At 32.4% G+C, this 17,016-nt stretch overlaps 1 protein-coding gene and 1 long non-coding RNA gene across 3 annotated transcripts; both read left to right on the top strand.

Moving 5' to 3' along the window:
• Window positions 1–548: 548 nt before the first annotated feature.
• LOC115953073 lies at window positions 549–8,608 on the top strand. Its single transcript, XR_004083645.1, has 4 exons — window positions 549–914; window positions 1,171–1,271; window positions 4,130–4,226; window positions 8,100–8,608. It is a non-coding gene; the product is annotated as an uncharacterized LOC115953073 (long non-coding RNA).
• Window positions 8,609–13,159: 4,551 nt separating this feature from the next.
• LOC115953071 (non-specific lipid-transfer protein 1-like) lies at window positions 13,160–15,716 on the top strand. Of its 2 annotated transcripts, none has more exons than XM_031070552.1 (2): window positions 13,160–13,994; window positions 15,667–15,716. In XM_031070552.1, the coding sequence occupies exons 1-2, from the start codon at window positions 13,642–13,644 to the stop codon at window positions 15,674–15,676; spliced, it is 363 nt and encodes a 120-aa protein (XP_030926412.1). In that variant the 5' UTR covers window positions 13,160–13,641; the 3' UTR covers window positions 15,677–15,716. The 2 variants fall into 2 exon arrangements, with proteins under 2 accessions (XP_030926412.1, XP_030926411.1); XM_031070551.1 differs by lacking the exon at window positions 15,667–15,716 and adding an exon at window positions 14,078–14,306.
• Window positions 15,717–17,016: the final 1,300 nt, after the last annotated feature.

Genomic DNA, 17,016 nt, shown 5'->3' with positions numbered 1-17,016 from the left:
TTAAACCATAATATCAAACACATTTTTTTGTTTTATTCACACTAAAAATATGTTTTTCAACAATACTTTTTAGATCACAATTTTTACATCTTTTTAAACAACAAAATTTTGGCATATTGCTACAGCGAGCTAACTCACTGTAGACTGAATTGTAAAAAGGAAATAATTTTGCTCACTGTAGCCTGAATTGTAAAAAAGAAATAATTTTTTATTCTCAAGTTGGTTAAGAGGGTTGACTGGTGGTTTGTGTGGAGTTGTTTTATTATTATAGTAGTTTATATTATTTAAATAAAATAGTAAAAAAATATAAAATTTTTGATATTTAATATATTTAAAGTGGAATGGTATAATAAATAAAGTAAATTTGTGAAGTGTTAAATGTTAAATGTTAAAAATTTTAAAATTCTTGATGAGAATGCTGTTACAGACCCAAAGTTATGGTGTGTGGTGAAGGACAAAGCGGAGGACACAACCTTACATATGGTGCTGAACTGGGATAATTAAATCTCTCTCTCTTCATAATCACAGCCTCAGAATCACTGCCTTTTATTTTTATTTTATTATTTATTTATAAAACTTACTGTATATGTAAGCTCCAAAAAGGAGAGAACCCTAGTATCCTCTCTCTTCAATCTTCATAGTCAATTGCGTGGAAGTCTCTCTCACCTACTTCTCCACGCTGCCTCTCTTTCTTCTGTTTCATGCCTCTAAACACCACCAATTTTTCGATTTTATTGACAGATCTTCCTTCTAATCTTTGAATGAAATTTTATAATTTTTGTATTCTCCTCTCTCATGTTGCCCCTCATCCCTCTTTCTCTCACCTCTGTTCCTCTCACTCTCACGCCGCCGGCGTTCTCGGCCCGATGCTGATCTTTCCCAGCCTCCGCCGCCGTCGATCTCGCCCAGCCACGGTAGATCTCGCCCCGATGTTGATCTCGTCCACGGGTTCATCTCAATTTGTTTTTTGTTTTGGATTTGGTTTTGTTTTTGGTTTTGGTGTATTGTAAAATGCTAACTTAAAATAAAAGGTAGCTTTTTGACATGTGAAAATGGTATTTTTTTACTGCATCTTGCTTTTGGTATTTATGTTTCTTTTTCAAATATTACTTTTTTTAGGTTCTCTATGTTTTGTTTTTGTTTTTGAAATCTGTGTCCTTTTCTCCGTAGATCTTTGGCAATAACAACCCTTCTTAGTTATGGCTGTTCATCGGCGCAGTTGACATATCCTTCTTGGATATGGCTATTCATCGGCGCAGTTGACGTGAAAGGTATGATCTTTTCTTTTCTTCTCTTTACTTCAATTTGTTTTTTGTTTTGGATTTGATTTTGTTTTTGGTTTTGGTGTATTGTAAAATGGTATCTTAAAATAAATAAGTAGCTTTTTGATGTGTCAAAATGGTATTTTTTTTTACTACATCTTGTGCTAATGCTCTTATTCCTTGAGATATGATGAATGGTGTGATTCTAAATCTGTGATATCTATCCCTTCAGAAACAAGATTTTCATACATTTATGTTTCTTTTTCAAATATTACTTCTTCGGCAATTTTTTGTTTTGTTTTTTTTAGGTTCTCTATGTTTTGTTTTTGTTTTGAAAAACCTGGTAATTTTTAGCACAATATCTTTGACCTTCTGTGTCCTTTCTCCGTAGATCTTTGGCAATAATTGTTGTAAAAATTTTGTTTGTTTCCCACTTCATTTAAAATTTTAATTAGTAAACTTCAAAAATATTTTTCCAAGGGTCTTGTAACTCAATTGGTTGGCAAACTCTTGGTGTTTCCAATGGATACATACATGATTCCAACTTCCCCTCCCTGTTTTAACTATTGAATTATCAAAAATAAAAAAATAAAAAATTTTCAATATTTTGATGACTTGTGTTGCATTTTTTTATAAAATACTTGAAAGAATTTTTTATCCTCAAAAAAAATGGAGGTCGGCATACTTTGACAAAATGTGTTTGTGCTTTAGAGGTTTGCTAGATACAAGAATTAAATCTACCATTTGGACTTTGTTAGTTGAACACTCTTATTGTAATACTAAATACTTTGACATATTCGTTGATAAGTAATATTTGACATATTCGACAGAACTTTTCCGTTTTTGATCATTTACTTGTATAATTATTTGTTGCAAGCCTTGGCTAATGGATGGCTTCACTTTTTTTATCTGCTGTGTGTGGCTTGTAGGATGAGAGATCATCATTAATTTATTATATGATATGCTTTTGATAAGAACCGTTTGATTATTTATTAAATTTTAGTTGTTATTATTGTTATTTTGTTGCTAATATGCTATCATAATCTCACAAAAGCAATTGAAAATTAAACTTTAGTTTTAGCGAAATAACACTGATTTTTTTTTTAAACTGCTGGTATGCATACGCGGGATTTATTTTTAAATTTATAGTGGCATTTATTTTTAAATTTATATTGCGAGTTTGTGGAGGTGGTGACACTAGTTTTGTAGCTAAAAAGCACAGACAGTAATGTTGGTAAAAGCACAAGTCACACTTAAAGCACGAAAGGCTTCCTAGAGCCTAGGTGCAAAGCACAAGTGCACATCTGATTGTAGTGATGTACACATCTAAAAAAAAGAGGATAAATTGAAAATAATTTTCACTGGGCAATACAACAATCAAGTGATCAAATAAAGATTATACATAGTGTACAAAGCTCCTACTTTGCGGGGTCTAGAATATGTTGTGTTTGGCAGCCATAGCCCCAATTTTTTATTTATTTATTTATTTATTTTTATGGAGGGGCAAGTGGTCAAATAATTATATGAATTGAAACAGAGCATTTTAATTTAATACATATAAAATTTATATAAGCCCTTCCTTTTGCTATAGTACCACAAAAATTGGTAGTCGAGCAATTTTTACTTTTTTGGATTTGATAGATATAAGAAGTTGTCAGAAAAATTTATAAATTTATCATTTTCCCATAAAATGTTTCTAGAAATAGTTCTTAAACCAATGCCCTTAGGGTATTCGTTAACCTTTCCTAGTTAATAATTTAAGTACTTAACAAGTCTATAAGAATTTGTCAATATAAGATCATTGGTGGACTGGAACGATTTCAGTCCCAAATGGGTCTATATAGAATTTGTAGAGTTTGAGGGGTTGTGAAGTGTATAGAAGCACACCATAACATTTAATTTTATATACCAATTCCGTGGTTTATATTAATAGTGTTAAGATCCTAAAGATGCAGTATCAATTAAGGTCTGATAATTAGTGTGCGATTTGGAACAAGAATTTTGGCCAAGGTAGGCTAAAAAGTGCGCTTCTAAGAGACACATCAAAGCTAGATCATAAATCTTGAATCTTTTAATATCTAATCTTGTTTTTCATTGAGAATTATACATGTTATTCATAGGCAGTCAGTGGTGGCTCTAGGAATTTTTTTAGGGTGGTCACTAATAAATTTAAATTATCACAATATTTTTCTTGGTACCATTTTTTAAAGAAAAATGAAATTAGAAATTATTTTTATTGAATAGGTTAGACGAGCTACAAATTTTATCTTTTTGTTTTATAATAGGCTTTTTGTTGAATAATTTTTTCACTTCTTGTTGTTTGGTCTTGTCTTTTTTTTTCGTTTGGTTTATGTTTGTTGTTATTTGAGCTAAAATTTGTTGTCGTTATTTAAGCTTAAAAAAAAACAGGGATTAAGAATTATGTTTGGAGGCAGAATTAATTTTGGAGTAATGCTACGTCTATAACATTTTTTTTAAGTAACTCTTATGCAAAAACCTGTTATTGGTGGGTAAAAAAAATAATATTAGTATTTGGCCTAAATTAGAATCAGTAACAGCTTACTACATTAGATTTGTTGTAAAATTATTGTAAAAATATTGTGAATATAGTAGCACTATTGTTTTTGTTGAACCCAAATTTTTGTAGTTCTCAAGTCAGGGTGTTCAAAATTTTTATTAGGGTGGTCACAATAGGTTAGTTAAGCATATAATATTTTTTTGGCAAGTGTATATATATTTATATATACATTTTTTTTGCAAGACCACCCTGGCTTACGTGCAAACCCTTTTGGCCAAAACAACTGACTCACACAGTCATACTTGATGGGTTTATTCATATATTAATACATCTCATCGTGTGCATGCAGATTTGTGTGGAAAAAGAAGATTGAGAGAGTTGTTGCTCAAGCTATGATGCTTCACATGTTAGTTGAAGCTGAGATAAAAAGAGATATAGAAAGGCTGGTATGGATGCTTAATTCAAGATTACTGCTCTACATATTATTTATTTTTCTAGTGCATTTCTTGTCTTTGTGCATTGTCAAGCTTGTTTTGGACTTTGAGATGCCTTTAATAGTATTGACCAGTTATCTCATGTACTACCTTTTAAAAAAAAGTTAGGTCTCGTATACAAGTTGTAGAACATGGTGCTCTGATTTTCATATATGAGATATTAGCTGGAGATATTAACTAGATGTAGGATCTGACCCTTTGGGACTAAGTATTGGTTGCTGTTGTAACTAGATATATAATGAAGAAGCCATCTGAGTTCCTTGTTGGCAATGAAGGAAATATTGGGAATGCTGAGTGGCATTCAATTAGGGATTGAGTTCTCAAGTAAGATGAGAGGAAATTGATGTCAAGAGACTCTGTACTTGAGGCTAGGGTATGGCATATGGAGAATAAACCTGTAGGGTCCATTTGGTTGGGAGGACGGGAAAGTTGGAGGATAGAAAATGGGGAGTGAATGGAAAAGTGAGAGGGTAGAAGAGATTTTAGTTTCACTTATTTGTGTTTGGTGGAAAAGTGTAGGGATGAAAAACTTTTTTTGTTTGGTTGAGAAGAAAAGTGAGAGGATAGAAAATGTAATTTATATTAATTGACTCATATGCCCTTATTAAAAAAATTGTCGAGTGAAAAAAGAAGGTAAATTCCAATAAACTACCCTATGGTTTGGGGTAATACCAAACACATCCAAAACTTCTAAAAAAGTAACCAATTTAATCGTAAACACAAGTGGTGTTAATGCTTGGCGTTACTCAGATCTCTCTCAAATTTGTTTTTTCATTTGCTTGTTTGAATCTGACTCTCTTTCTCCTGTCTCTCTTCTCTTTTCTTTTTTCCTAATCTCACCTGCCTCTCTCTCTCTCTCAATCTTCTTTTCTTGGCTGTCCGAATCTTGCTGATGATGGATCCTCTTTCTTTCTCATCTCTCTATTTTGTGATGGAGATCTTGTGGTGGTGGGTCAACGGTTTTCAATATGTTAAGGGTGATTGGGTTTGGCCAACGTGGGTATTAGGAGTTTGATATTTGCTTGGGGGTTGATGGCAACTTTGTGGTGGAGTTAGACCTTGGCTAGAGTTATTGGGTTTTCCTAGGTTTCTTTGTACAGAAGAAAAAGGGTCTTTTTTTAAAGGAACTTTTCCTTTTGATTTTCTTGGCTGCCAAAAGCTACATGGTGGAGATGTGACTTTTTCTCAGCTTTTCTCTTTGATTTTCTTGATTGCCGAACTCTACATGGAGGAGATGTGACTTTTTATATGGCCTTTTCTTTTCCCCGTTGCCCAAATAAAAAAAAGGTTGGTTGATCTATTAAGAAAAGGGTGGGGTTGATTTTCTCAAATTTTCTCTTTTATTTTCTCAGATTTCCTGGCTACCAAACGTGAAGTAGCAAAGTAATTAACTTAAAATAATATTATTTTAAGAAAACAACCAAAGAAAAGCTTTGCTTGTGTTGCTATTTTAAGAAGAAAAAGGAGAAAAATTCAAAGAATGAATCTCTGGGTCCATGAGGGACTATTTTCAGATTTGTACATGCAAAGAGAAAGGGAGTTGAGAGAGATATAGAGAGATTTGTACATGCAAAGAAAAAGGGTGTTGAGAGAGATATAGAGTTGGTGAGATTAGGAAAAGAAGAGGGAGAGAGTAGATCTGAGTGTTAATTTGGTTTTGTAAAAATATTGTTATTAACAGAAAACATGAACTCCGTTTGTGTTAAAAGATTAAATTGGTCATTTTTTAGAGGACAAGTGTTAGATGTGTTTGCTGCTGCCCTCGCCACCCTCTTCTTCTCAGCATTTGCTCTAGGCTTTCAGATCAGAAACCCTCATCTCCCTCCAGCCAAAACCCTCACATCTCTCTCGTGCTAGGTATCTCTCCCTCTCGATGTCTCCATTTATGTTTTTGTGTTTGGTTGTTAGTTTTTTTTTGGGTGAAAATCAGTGTTTGGTTTGTAATTTGTACTTATCTCAATGTATGATCTCTCCATTTTTTTGTCCATTTATTTGTTTTTTTGTTTGGTTAGTTTTTTTTAGGTCTCCATTTTTTTGTCCATTTATTTGTTTTTTTGTTTGGTTAGTTTTTTTTAGGTGAAAATTAGTGTTTGGTTTGTGATCTGTACTTATTTCAGTGTATGATCTCTCCATTTTTTTGTGAATTCCTTGGAACTTCAGTTTACATGGATTTTTTGGTGACTATTTCTAGGTTTCTTCAAGGTCCATTTCAAAGCACAAATCAAACCGATCTGTCCCCCTTGATGTGTTTCTTAAGACGGTAAGTGTTCAGATCTTAGTTGGATTCTATCTTGTAATATTTCAGCATGCGTTAATGTATACCAAAATTCCTTCAAGGAGAGACAGATTCCTGGTGCAGAAAATGCAATACAAAATGGACTGAAATCAGTGCCGATGACTTCTCCAAACACATTAACAAATGCCGGTAAGAAAAATTCTTAAATACAATGCAACTGAAAATTTTATTTATGTAATAAAAACATTAATGCAAATGTAATGCAACTGTACAGTGGGGTGCCCAATGCAGTCCCAATCCCCAATGCAGGGAAGGGTCGCCCCCTGATCATTGAGATGGAAAAGAAAGACAAAGAGAGAGAGGAACAAGGAGAAAAAGCTCAATAGCAAATGTTGAGAAGAAGAGGGCGGCTTTGCTGCTGCCCTCGCCACCCTCTTCTTCTCAGCATTTGCTATTGAGTTTTTGAGCCTTGTTCCTCTCTCTCTATCTTTCTTTTCCATCTCAATGATCAGGGGGTGACCCTTCCCTGCATTGGGGATTGGGACCGCATTGGGCACCTCGCTGTACAGTTGCATTACATTTGCATTAATGTTTTTATTACATAAATAAAATTTTCAGTTGCATTGATTTTAAGAATTTTTCTTACCGGCATTTGTTAATGTGTTTGGAGAAGTCATCGGCATTGATTTTCGTTCATTTTGTATTGCATTTTTTGCACCAGGAATCTGTCTCTCCCTGAAGGAATTTTGGTATACATTAACTAACGCATGCTAAAATATTACAGGACAGAATCCAACTAAGATCTAAACACTTACTGTCTTAAGAAACACGTCAAGGGGGACAGATCGGTTTGATTTGTGCTTCGACATGGACCTTGAAGAAACCTAAAAATAGTCACCACAAAATCCATGTAAACCGAAGTTCCAAGGAATTCAAAAAAAATGGAGAGATCATACACTGGGATAAGTATAGATTACAAACCAAACACTGATTTTCACCTAAAAAAAACTAACAACCAAACAAAAAACAAAAAAATGGAGAGATCATTCACTGAGATAAGTACAGATCACAAACTAAACACTGATTTTCACCTAAAAAAAACTAACAACCAAACACGAAAACATAAATGGAGAGATCGAGAGGGAGAGAGAGCATACCTGGCACGAGAGAGATGTGAGGGTTCTGGCTGGAGGGAGATGAGGGTTTCTGATCTGAAAGCCTAGAGCTCGGAGAGATCAAACGCTGAGTAAGTAAAAAAAACTATTGCAAATTTAGAAAATTACTCAATCAACTATTTCACAAAAAAAATGTTCTTTCAGATCACAAACCAAACACCCATTTTCACCTTAAAAAACTAACAAAAAAACAAATACATTGTGAGAGAGAGAGCATACCTGGCGCGCGAGAGAGATGAGGGTTCTGGCGAGAGGGAGACGAGGGTTTCGAACAATGGGACGGTCTAAACACAAGAATGGGCTTAAAAGTCCCAAGCCTAAACTACCCTACCACACCAAGTGGGCTTAAAAGCCCGAAGATTTACTACCAAACGTAAAAAAAATTGTGGGAATTTTTTTTGTTTATGATTTGAGAATTAAAATCGAAGGAGAGGATTTGAAAGTCATACATGTCTCGAAAATATCAAGAGATGACAACTAGTTGATCACTAGAAATTGACTGGTTCAAGTGAAGCACATACATAAAGAAGCTAATACATATATCCATAATTTTGAATTTTTTTATGTTTGAGTTTGGAATCAAATATTCTGTGTTCCAACAAAATACTCCCTTTGAGGTTATTTTTAATTCATGCTTAAGAAAAAAAATGTTCCATAACATTTAAAGAGGATCTTAACTAATTTAGGTTATTGATTGGAGTTACATATATAATATATTTTGATTAGCTATGAGCTACTCAAATGTTGCCTAGCTGTCGGATGACATGGTTGGAAATTTTGAACATATCGATCTGTTTATAATTTAATCCTTTATGAAGAAAAACAATCAAAAAATAAAAAAGGATTAAAAGAAGTAATTGTTTTCCCGCAACCCATAAGAAGATTGAAAAAAAAAAAAAAGGTAATTGTAAATTGGTACAAATTTAAGAACAATTAAATTTTTAGACCCTTCACTTTTACAACACAAATTGAAAGAACTCTTCCAAAACTCTTCCAAACTAGGTTTATGAAGCTAACATGTATCTTATGTCATATGCAATTAACCATAGTAAAACAGAACCCCAACTCTCTCTCTCTCTCTCTCTCACACCTATATCACTCGTACCTTTTCTCAAAAAAAAAAAAAAAAAAATCTAAATCACTCGTACCATAACTCCTCCTGCACCACCACCACATCAAAGAAGACATGATTTGGATTGGACCACCACCACAACACCCGACAAAACCAACTCCACAAGTACCAAAAGAGTTTCGCTTCCTGAGAACAAGACATCTTAAAGGGAGGGACTTTGGATTGGTTAAGTTGAGCTGTCCAAGGGTCTCGAAACTCGATGCCAATTCAATTGCCAAGGGACGTAGTGATCAATGATGGTGGACAAGCTCAATTGCAACCAATTTTGTCAATTGTTAAATTAGTCCTTACGGTTTAATTTTTTTTATCATAGTATTTATGGTTTATCTATCAATTTTTTAATAAAAACAAATATAATTGAAAGCATTCATGAGTTGTGCTATTTGATAAATCTTTTTGATTGAAGAATATTATTTTAAAAATAAAAACAACATAAATGATTTCACTTGCTAACGTATTTGGATAAAATGATCAAATTAACTAATTTTTTACACAAAAAATGTTGAAATGAACTAATTTATCATGATTATTGTCAAAAAGGAAAAGAGAAAAGTATTTGATAAATTGGAAACAACACTCTTAACAACCCGTGGAGCTCGTGCTTTTCATGGCGGGGGACTAACATTGGCGGATGATTATGATTCTTCAAAGTTTATGTTGATAGTGTTAGTGTTAGTGTGATACTCAAATCCTCAAATTAATGATTTAAATTTAATTATGTATTGTTATTTTTTTCTTGTTGAGATGATCATACACAGATGGAGAGTAGAGACTTCCAAACACGAGTTGTCTTATATACTCATTTTACCTAGCAAAAAAGACTCAGAATATTTTCTATTTTCTATTTTGTTTGTTCTTTCAATTGTAACCTTTATAATATATATAATTTTTTTAAAATAATTTGATAGTTATAATAGGGAGAAATGATTTGAACTCTTGGAAATATTAGGAGGCACATGAGGCACACACCAATTAAGTTACAAGCTTTTTGCTCTATTGTAACATTTTAACTGTTCTCAATGTAACTATAAAATGTACTAGTAGGTAGGCCTAAAAAAATTGGACCCAAACCCATAAGCCTAATCTAACATGAAGCAAAAAATAGGATCCAAATCCGACCTATTTTAAAAGAAGGAAACTTTGATTCAATTATTTTTAAAAGGTAATATATTTTTGTTGGAGGATTTCTCTCGGTAGAAAGGGAACCATTCGTTTTATGATCTCTCATTAATGGCACACGTTCTTTTGAGCATTCTTATTATTGTGGTTGCTTTTGAATTAATTTTTGGCAATAGAGATATAATTCTTTCTCAATATTAATCTTGTCTTTTGCCAGAGAATGTGAAAGCCTTCATTTGAACTAAAGTTGGTTATAAGAATTTGGACTCAATATTTTTTTTTTAATTAAAAGAAAGAAAACTTTATTGATTTAAAATTCAAGTACAACATTAGTCAATAACGCTAAAAAAACATATAGTTAAATCATCAAACTAAACTAGAACATTGCACAATATTTAGCAAAGACAACAACAACATTAACAACCAAATTCCTTTAGTGAGCCACATATAAAAATGCCCACAACCGAATGCCCATGTACATTCCGTAAGTCTTGTCTCCAACAGGAACAGATTTGCACTCGAATGTATATATATAATGTGAAAGCAAAGAAGAGATTCTTAATTCTTATATTAACATTTATCATGCAATGACCTTTATGGCCATAAAGATCATACATATGAACCCTAGATTTGAAACAATGACTAGAATTTGGAAGGTAAAGTGCATTATTGTTTTGATTAATGATAATCTTTAGTTGGTAGGCCGTAGGCCAACCATGCATGCTGGTGTTTTAGATGTGATAACAACATTAATTGATTATGATATAAGCACTTAATTTTATGTAATTAAAAAAAATATTTGTAATTGTTTTCAATTACAAAATAATGATCAGAAGAATAAAGATTTGTTTATGATACTTGAATTCTCAACATAGATTTTATATGGTTGGTTCTCATTCTTCAAAGATTACGAGTGCAATAGAGCTTCTCATTGTCAAAATTCATGTTGTATACTTAAAAAAGGTTGACCCTCTTGCATTTCTCATGTTACAATCATCTTCCTGTGGAATCCATTTCTTAAATTTGTATTTGCACACGAAAAATTGTTATCCTAAATATTGACAAGAATGATATTCAGTGTCCCAAGTTACCTCATTTCATATGGACTGGTATTTGGTAATGTCTATGAGAAGATATACATATATACTTAGCTGCACAACTAATACCTGTTAAGGAGCTTTGGACTTGTCGTTGCATTACAGCATTAGCATGTGGTGTGTTGAACATATTGGTTGTTGGGCTTAGAGATAGTTGTCTGCTGATAGACATGGTCCATAGAGGTCTAGGAAGGAATGAGATATTCTCAAGTAAAGAAGCTATGTGTCCTCTATTCCTCATTGTGCCTTAGCCATAACAAATTGAGACAATTTTAATTAGATTATAAGCCAAATTAAGATTTTGTTTTTTGCGCCCAAAATGAGGATACAAGCAATAAAGTTTGTTCGTATTTTTTAAAGCCAAATTGAAATTTTGTTTTTTGCACTCAAAATGAAGATAAAATTAATAAATATTTTTTTTATTAACAAAAACAACAAAGCAATAGAAAAACATTGCTAACGTTAATGAGAATGCTACTGAGGTTACGAGCAGAGAAGTCCACTTTGATCTACTTCAGTAAAGGAAAAGAAATAACCTCTAAACAGGAGGACTAATGTTCATTTATAATAACAAAATGTGAGTGCTGTTGTAAGAAAAAGACAGCACTAAACATCCCAAATTGATATTTTATTTTATATTTTAGAGGGTAATTGACCATTTTCTATGGTTCTTAATTTACAATATAATACTCATTTATATTTTCTTTCACCTCTAAGATGGTCATGAAGGTGATATACCTCAACTTAAATTCTGGGTGAGGCTGGTATTTTGGGAGCTGGGGATTGGAGGCAAAACATTTGTGAGCCCAAGTGGGCATGTGTTACCCTCTTAAAATGTCCTAGCATATCTATGTAGAATATATTGTAAGAGCATTCCAATGAAAATAGCATTTTACACCTCTAAAATCTACTTTATTATTTTACACCATCACTTTAACAATATACAACACATCTCATTCTCTATTTTACAACCCATTCGATTATAACAATATAAAATGACTTTTTTTTATATAATCTTTTATAAACAAAACACAAATCGGTGAAGTGGAGAGAGAAAGACAAGTGAATCAAATAAGCAAAATAAGTTTACATTTGCTGCACCATAAAAGTATATTTGCATTTTAGTATGGTAATATCTATTGTTTGCTACAGGAATACATAATCTGATGGGATGTCTGTTTTGGTGTTTTTTTTTTGGTTGCTACAAAGTAATGCAAAATGCTATTGGGAATGCTCTAATAATGAACATGAAACTAAAAATGTACTTCACAAAAAGACTAGATTATTTTATTAGATTTACTTTTTATCTCAATTTTTGAAAAGGTTTCACGTCTATATCTGCAAAAACCTATTTTGATTTTAGAAATGTCTACCTCAAAAAGAAAATACTCAGTTGGATAACCACACATATTAATTCTTAAAAAACAAAAACTCGCCCATGCTAAAAGTATGAAAGGAATCCAAGGGTATAGCTGAACTTTCCCTAAACTATGGTTACGAAAAAAATTGGGACTCATATTGTGCTAGTGGTTCGTGAATTGCATCAGAAGCTTCCCGACAATGTCCTCGCAAAATGATTGAGCTCTTGTGATGTGTCTCTAAGCAATTAATCCAAGTACATTTTCTAAAAATATCTCTCTCCACCCCCAAGACACTTGCAACAAGATCATACCTTTCAATCATTAGTCAATATGAAAAAAATTAAATTAAAAAAACCAAGACGGATTAAAAAAAAAAAATTTAAGTTTTGAGTTGTTTTTATTTTGATCTTTACGTACCTTCATGTTTAATGCAATTTTCATATTGGTCAAACCTTCCAAAACATATTTTTTAATACCTCAATAAAATTTTATGCATTTCCTGATTTCTCAACATTTTAGAACTAGTGTTTCATGAAATATTAAACTTGCATGAAGTGCACTTAACAGTCAAGTTATTAACAAAAAGGATCGTAGGATTAATATGAAAACGAAACCAGTCATAAAGAGTTAAAATGAAAATTTTGAAATATAAAAGGTCAAAATAAAAACAACCCCAAATGCTAAAAGTGTATCTTTAGCATTAGATAAACATCAGCAGCTTTAGCAAAATTGAAATAAATCACTGTTACCTGGATAACAAGAGTGTTGATGCAATGGCTAGATGTGGCTGCATATGGATTCATTTGTTGTGTATTCCAACCCTCCCGATGATGTATTTACCAATCAGGGCAGCCTGCAACTAAGGCCCAAGTCCAATTCACTTTGTACGCATAGTTTCACTCAAGAGCCCAATTCTTACTGATCCAAGTCCCCCACCGCAAATCAAGGCTGCTTAATCATAGATAATCAATCACGTAACTCATTTTTTTCCACACTAAGGTCCATTAATTAGCATTATTGGCTTCTTACTGAAGACTATTCTGAGTTTCTGACCAAGAAAATTCTTTAGCTAGTCTCAGCCTCAATCTGAGTTTTCTAGCAGCCATTAGACTTAATGGTAACAGACAAAGCCTCAAAAGGGCCAACCCTCATCCTTGCCACTCTATAAAAGGCCTAGAATCATTTTTTGTACCTCAACACCCAAAAGTAATCAAATCTGTGTGAGAGAGGCTAACATTATCATTACAATGGCAAGGTTCGCAGTTTCTTCTATGGCTTTCACAGCAGCAGTGCTTGTGTGCATGTTGGTTGTTGCTTCACATGTTGATGCAAGTCTAACATGTGCTGAGGTGACAAACTTGTTGACCCCATGTATCAGTTATGCCATTTTTGGAGGAACAGTTCCTCCAGCTTGTTGTGAAGGTATTAAAGCACTCAACGCTGCTTCAAATACCACACAAGACCACAGAGCCGCATGTAGTTGCATCATGGATGGTCTTTCAAAGATCCCAGGAATCAACTATGAACTAGTTGGAACACTTCCTCAGACTTGTGGCACTACTTGTTCCTACAAAATCACACCCACTACTGATTGTTCCAAGTAAATCTCTTATATATAATTCTTTATTTAGAACTGGTACATGATTTAACATATACTAATTTTTTGAATTTGATCATTTGCAGGGTGGACTAATTCTATTCCTACGTACTGGAGTATTCCATGAAGATAAAAATAAAGCTTCGAGGAAAGCTAGCTTCTGTGTGTGTTATGGCACAATGTTGAAGTGTTATTATTTAATAAGAAATAATGTCAATAAGTCAATGTATACGGATTATTAAGAAATAACCCAACCTATTGAACTTATAGAAATTATTAATAAAACTTATTTCTACTTTTGCATTGTTTATGCTACATGAGGCCAGGAGTAAATTTTTTGGAATATAGGATGCCCAGGCCAACATGATTGACTCTTTCTGGTAAATGGTAATCTTTACTTGCATCTATAAGAGAATTTTCTTTAATATATAACAAATTTAAAAGTTATACGTCTCAAAAGAAATTAAAATGATAGTTTCAATAATAGTAGTACAATTGACAAGCCACTTCCTTTTCTTTTCTCTTTTTAATTTTAGAAATTTGTTAAAAATAAAATAAAACCATCATAAAACACTTGTTATCTAATTTTAACTCAAACCTCAAGGATTATGCTTAAGTTACGTTCTCTCTCATTTCTTGAACACAAAAATGAAAAATTCTTACATATAGTAAAAAGCATGAATATCTTTTTTGTTAACATAGATGAATGACTAAGTTATCATCGAAATTATTTATTTCCTCTTGATTGGAAATTATTTATTTCCTTTTGATCGGATATTTCCAATCAAGAGGAAATAAATGATTTCGATGATAACTTAGCCATCCATCTCCGTTAATATAGGCAATATCCATGTAGAGAGTTGCTTTAGATTGCTTAAGTTGCTTTCCATACGAAATCCTATTTGTGTAATTTGCTCCTGGTCCCAAACATTGATACTCTTTAAAGAAGACTGTCCTGTATTTTTATAGAAGTCAGAAAAATTTAAGGATCACAAGTTTTCAAGTGCCTCATAATGAAATAGAGAAATATTATCGATTAAATATTATAAATCTAAATATGTATTTTAGTACCACTTTATTCAAAATTTTAAATAACATGACATTTTGTACACTACTAAATCTAAAAAACAAAATTTTAATTGTAAAATGCACTCTTCATTTCATTTGAAATAGAGAGAATCTTTTTCCCTCTAAATTGATTTGCTAAAATATTCATAACATTTTAATTTATGTGAAAAATAAGTGCAATTTGGCTCTTTCACTATTATCACTAAAGGCAGAACAATAAAGATTTTTTTTTTTCTCTCCTTTAAACTATTTTTTCTTAATTCTTCTAAGACCATAATTTTTACATTAATTTTGAAGTAACAGATTTTGATTAGTTGCCTATCACTTTCTTATGAATCCACTATTTTTTTTTTTCGCCACTCTTATGACGGACATCAAGGATATGACAAAAATTACAACAAAAAAATTGCATCCACAAATCTTCTCTTTTTCTTCTTTATTCTTCTCTACAATTCACAAACGAAAATCCTGTTTGGTCATTCATCGACTGCCTAGCTTGAGCTGTGATAGAGCCACTGATCTCATTGGAGACTTGTTTTGCCATGGAATTAATGTTGCACTCCTGTCATATTAATTCATATGTCCACAAAATATAAATCATTTCCAGGGTGGACTAATTCTATTTCTACATACTGGAGTATTCTATGAAGATAAAAATAAAGCTTCGAGGAAAGCTAGCTTCCCTGTGTGTTATGGCACAAATGTTGAAGTTTTATTATTTAATAAGAAATAGTATCAGTGTATACGTATTATTATGAAATAATCCAACCTATTGAACTTACAGAAATTATTAATATAACTTATTTCTACTTTTGCATTGTTTGTGATACGTGAGGAGTAAATTTTTTGTAATATAGGATGCTCATGCCAACATGATTGACTCACTCTAGTAATTTTTCCTTGCCTTTAAGAGACTTTTCTTTAATATATAACAAATTTAAAAGTTATACGTCTCAAAAGAAATTAAAATGATTGTTTCAATAATAGGATTTAGGGGTTGGGGTTTAGGGTATAGGATTTACGGTTCAGGGTATAGGGTTTAAAGTTTAGGGTTTAGGGTTTCGAGTTTAGGGCATAGGGTATAGGCTTTAGGATTTAGGGTATACGGTTGAAGACCGTTCCTGTAGGCATGAATTTTGGAGGAATGTTACAAAATTCCAAATCAACACACTTTACTTGAAGAAATGTTGAAATGACAAACATATATGTTACTTTGAAAAAAAATAAAAATTTAAAATATTACACTTAGGTAAAATAAGCTAAAAGATAAATGAAAAAACAAGGGACAAATAGACATATATGCTATGTTGATGGTTGCTACAGTCTTTCTTGGGTTTTTTTCTGCAACCAAACAAAAAGAGAGATAAGGGTTTTGGTGAAATGGGTTTTGATATTGGGTTTTTTTTTTTTTTTTTTTGGCTGAGCTAATTTGCCCTCCCAAAAGTTATAAAAGCTGAGCTGAGCTCAAAGAACTTTTTTTGATTTTGAAACCCTAAAGCCTATTTTCCAAATTCATATTTGACTCTCTCCAATAATCTTTATTTGCGTCTTTAAGAGACTTTTCTTTAATATATAACAAATTTAAAAGTTTTACGTCTCAAAAGAAATTAAAATGATAGTTTCAATCATAGGATTTTGGATTTTGGGTTTTGGGTTTTGGGTTTAGTGTATAGGGCTTAAGGCGTAGGGTTGAAAGCCTTTCTTGTATGGTATAGGGTTTATGGTTTCGAGTATAGGGAATAGTGTTTAGGGTTTAGGGTTTAAAATATAGGGCTTACGGTTTAGGATTTACGGTTCAAGGTATAGGGTTTACGGTTTAGGATTTACGGTTCAAGGTATAGGGTTTAAAGTATAGGGTTTAAGGTTTAGAGTATAGGATTTAGGGTTTAGGGCTTAGGGTTTCGAGTTTAGGGTATAGGGTATAGGGTTTAGGATTTGGGGTTTAGGGTTGAAGAGC

The sequence above is a fragment of the Quercus lobata genome, chromosome 7 (genome assembly GCF_001633185.2).
Source record: "Quercus lobata isolate SW786 chromosome 7, ValleyOak3.0 Primary Assembly, whole genome shotgun sequence".
Classification (NCBI taxonomy): Eukaryota; Viridiplantae; Streptophyta; class Magnoliopsida; order Fagales; family Fagaceae; genus Quercus; species Quercus lobata.
Note: the sequence above shows the minus strand (reverse complement) of the source record. Positions and strands in the feature narration are given on the sequence as shown.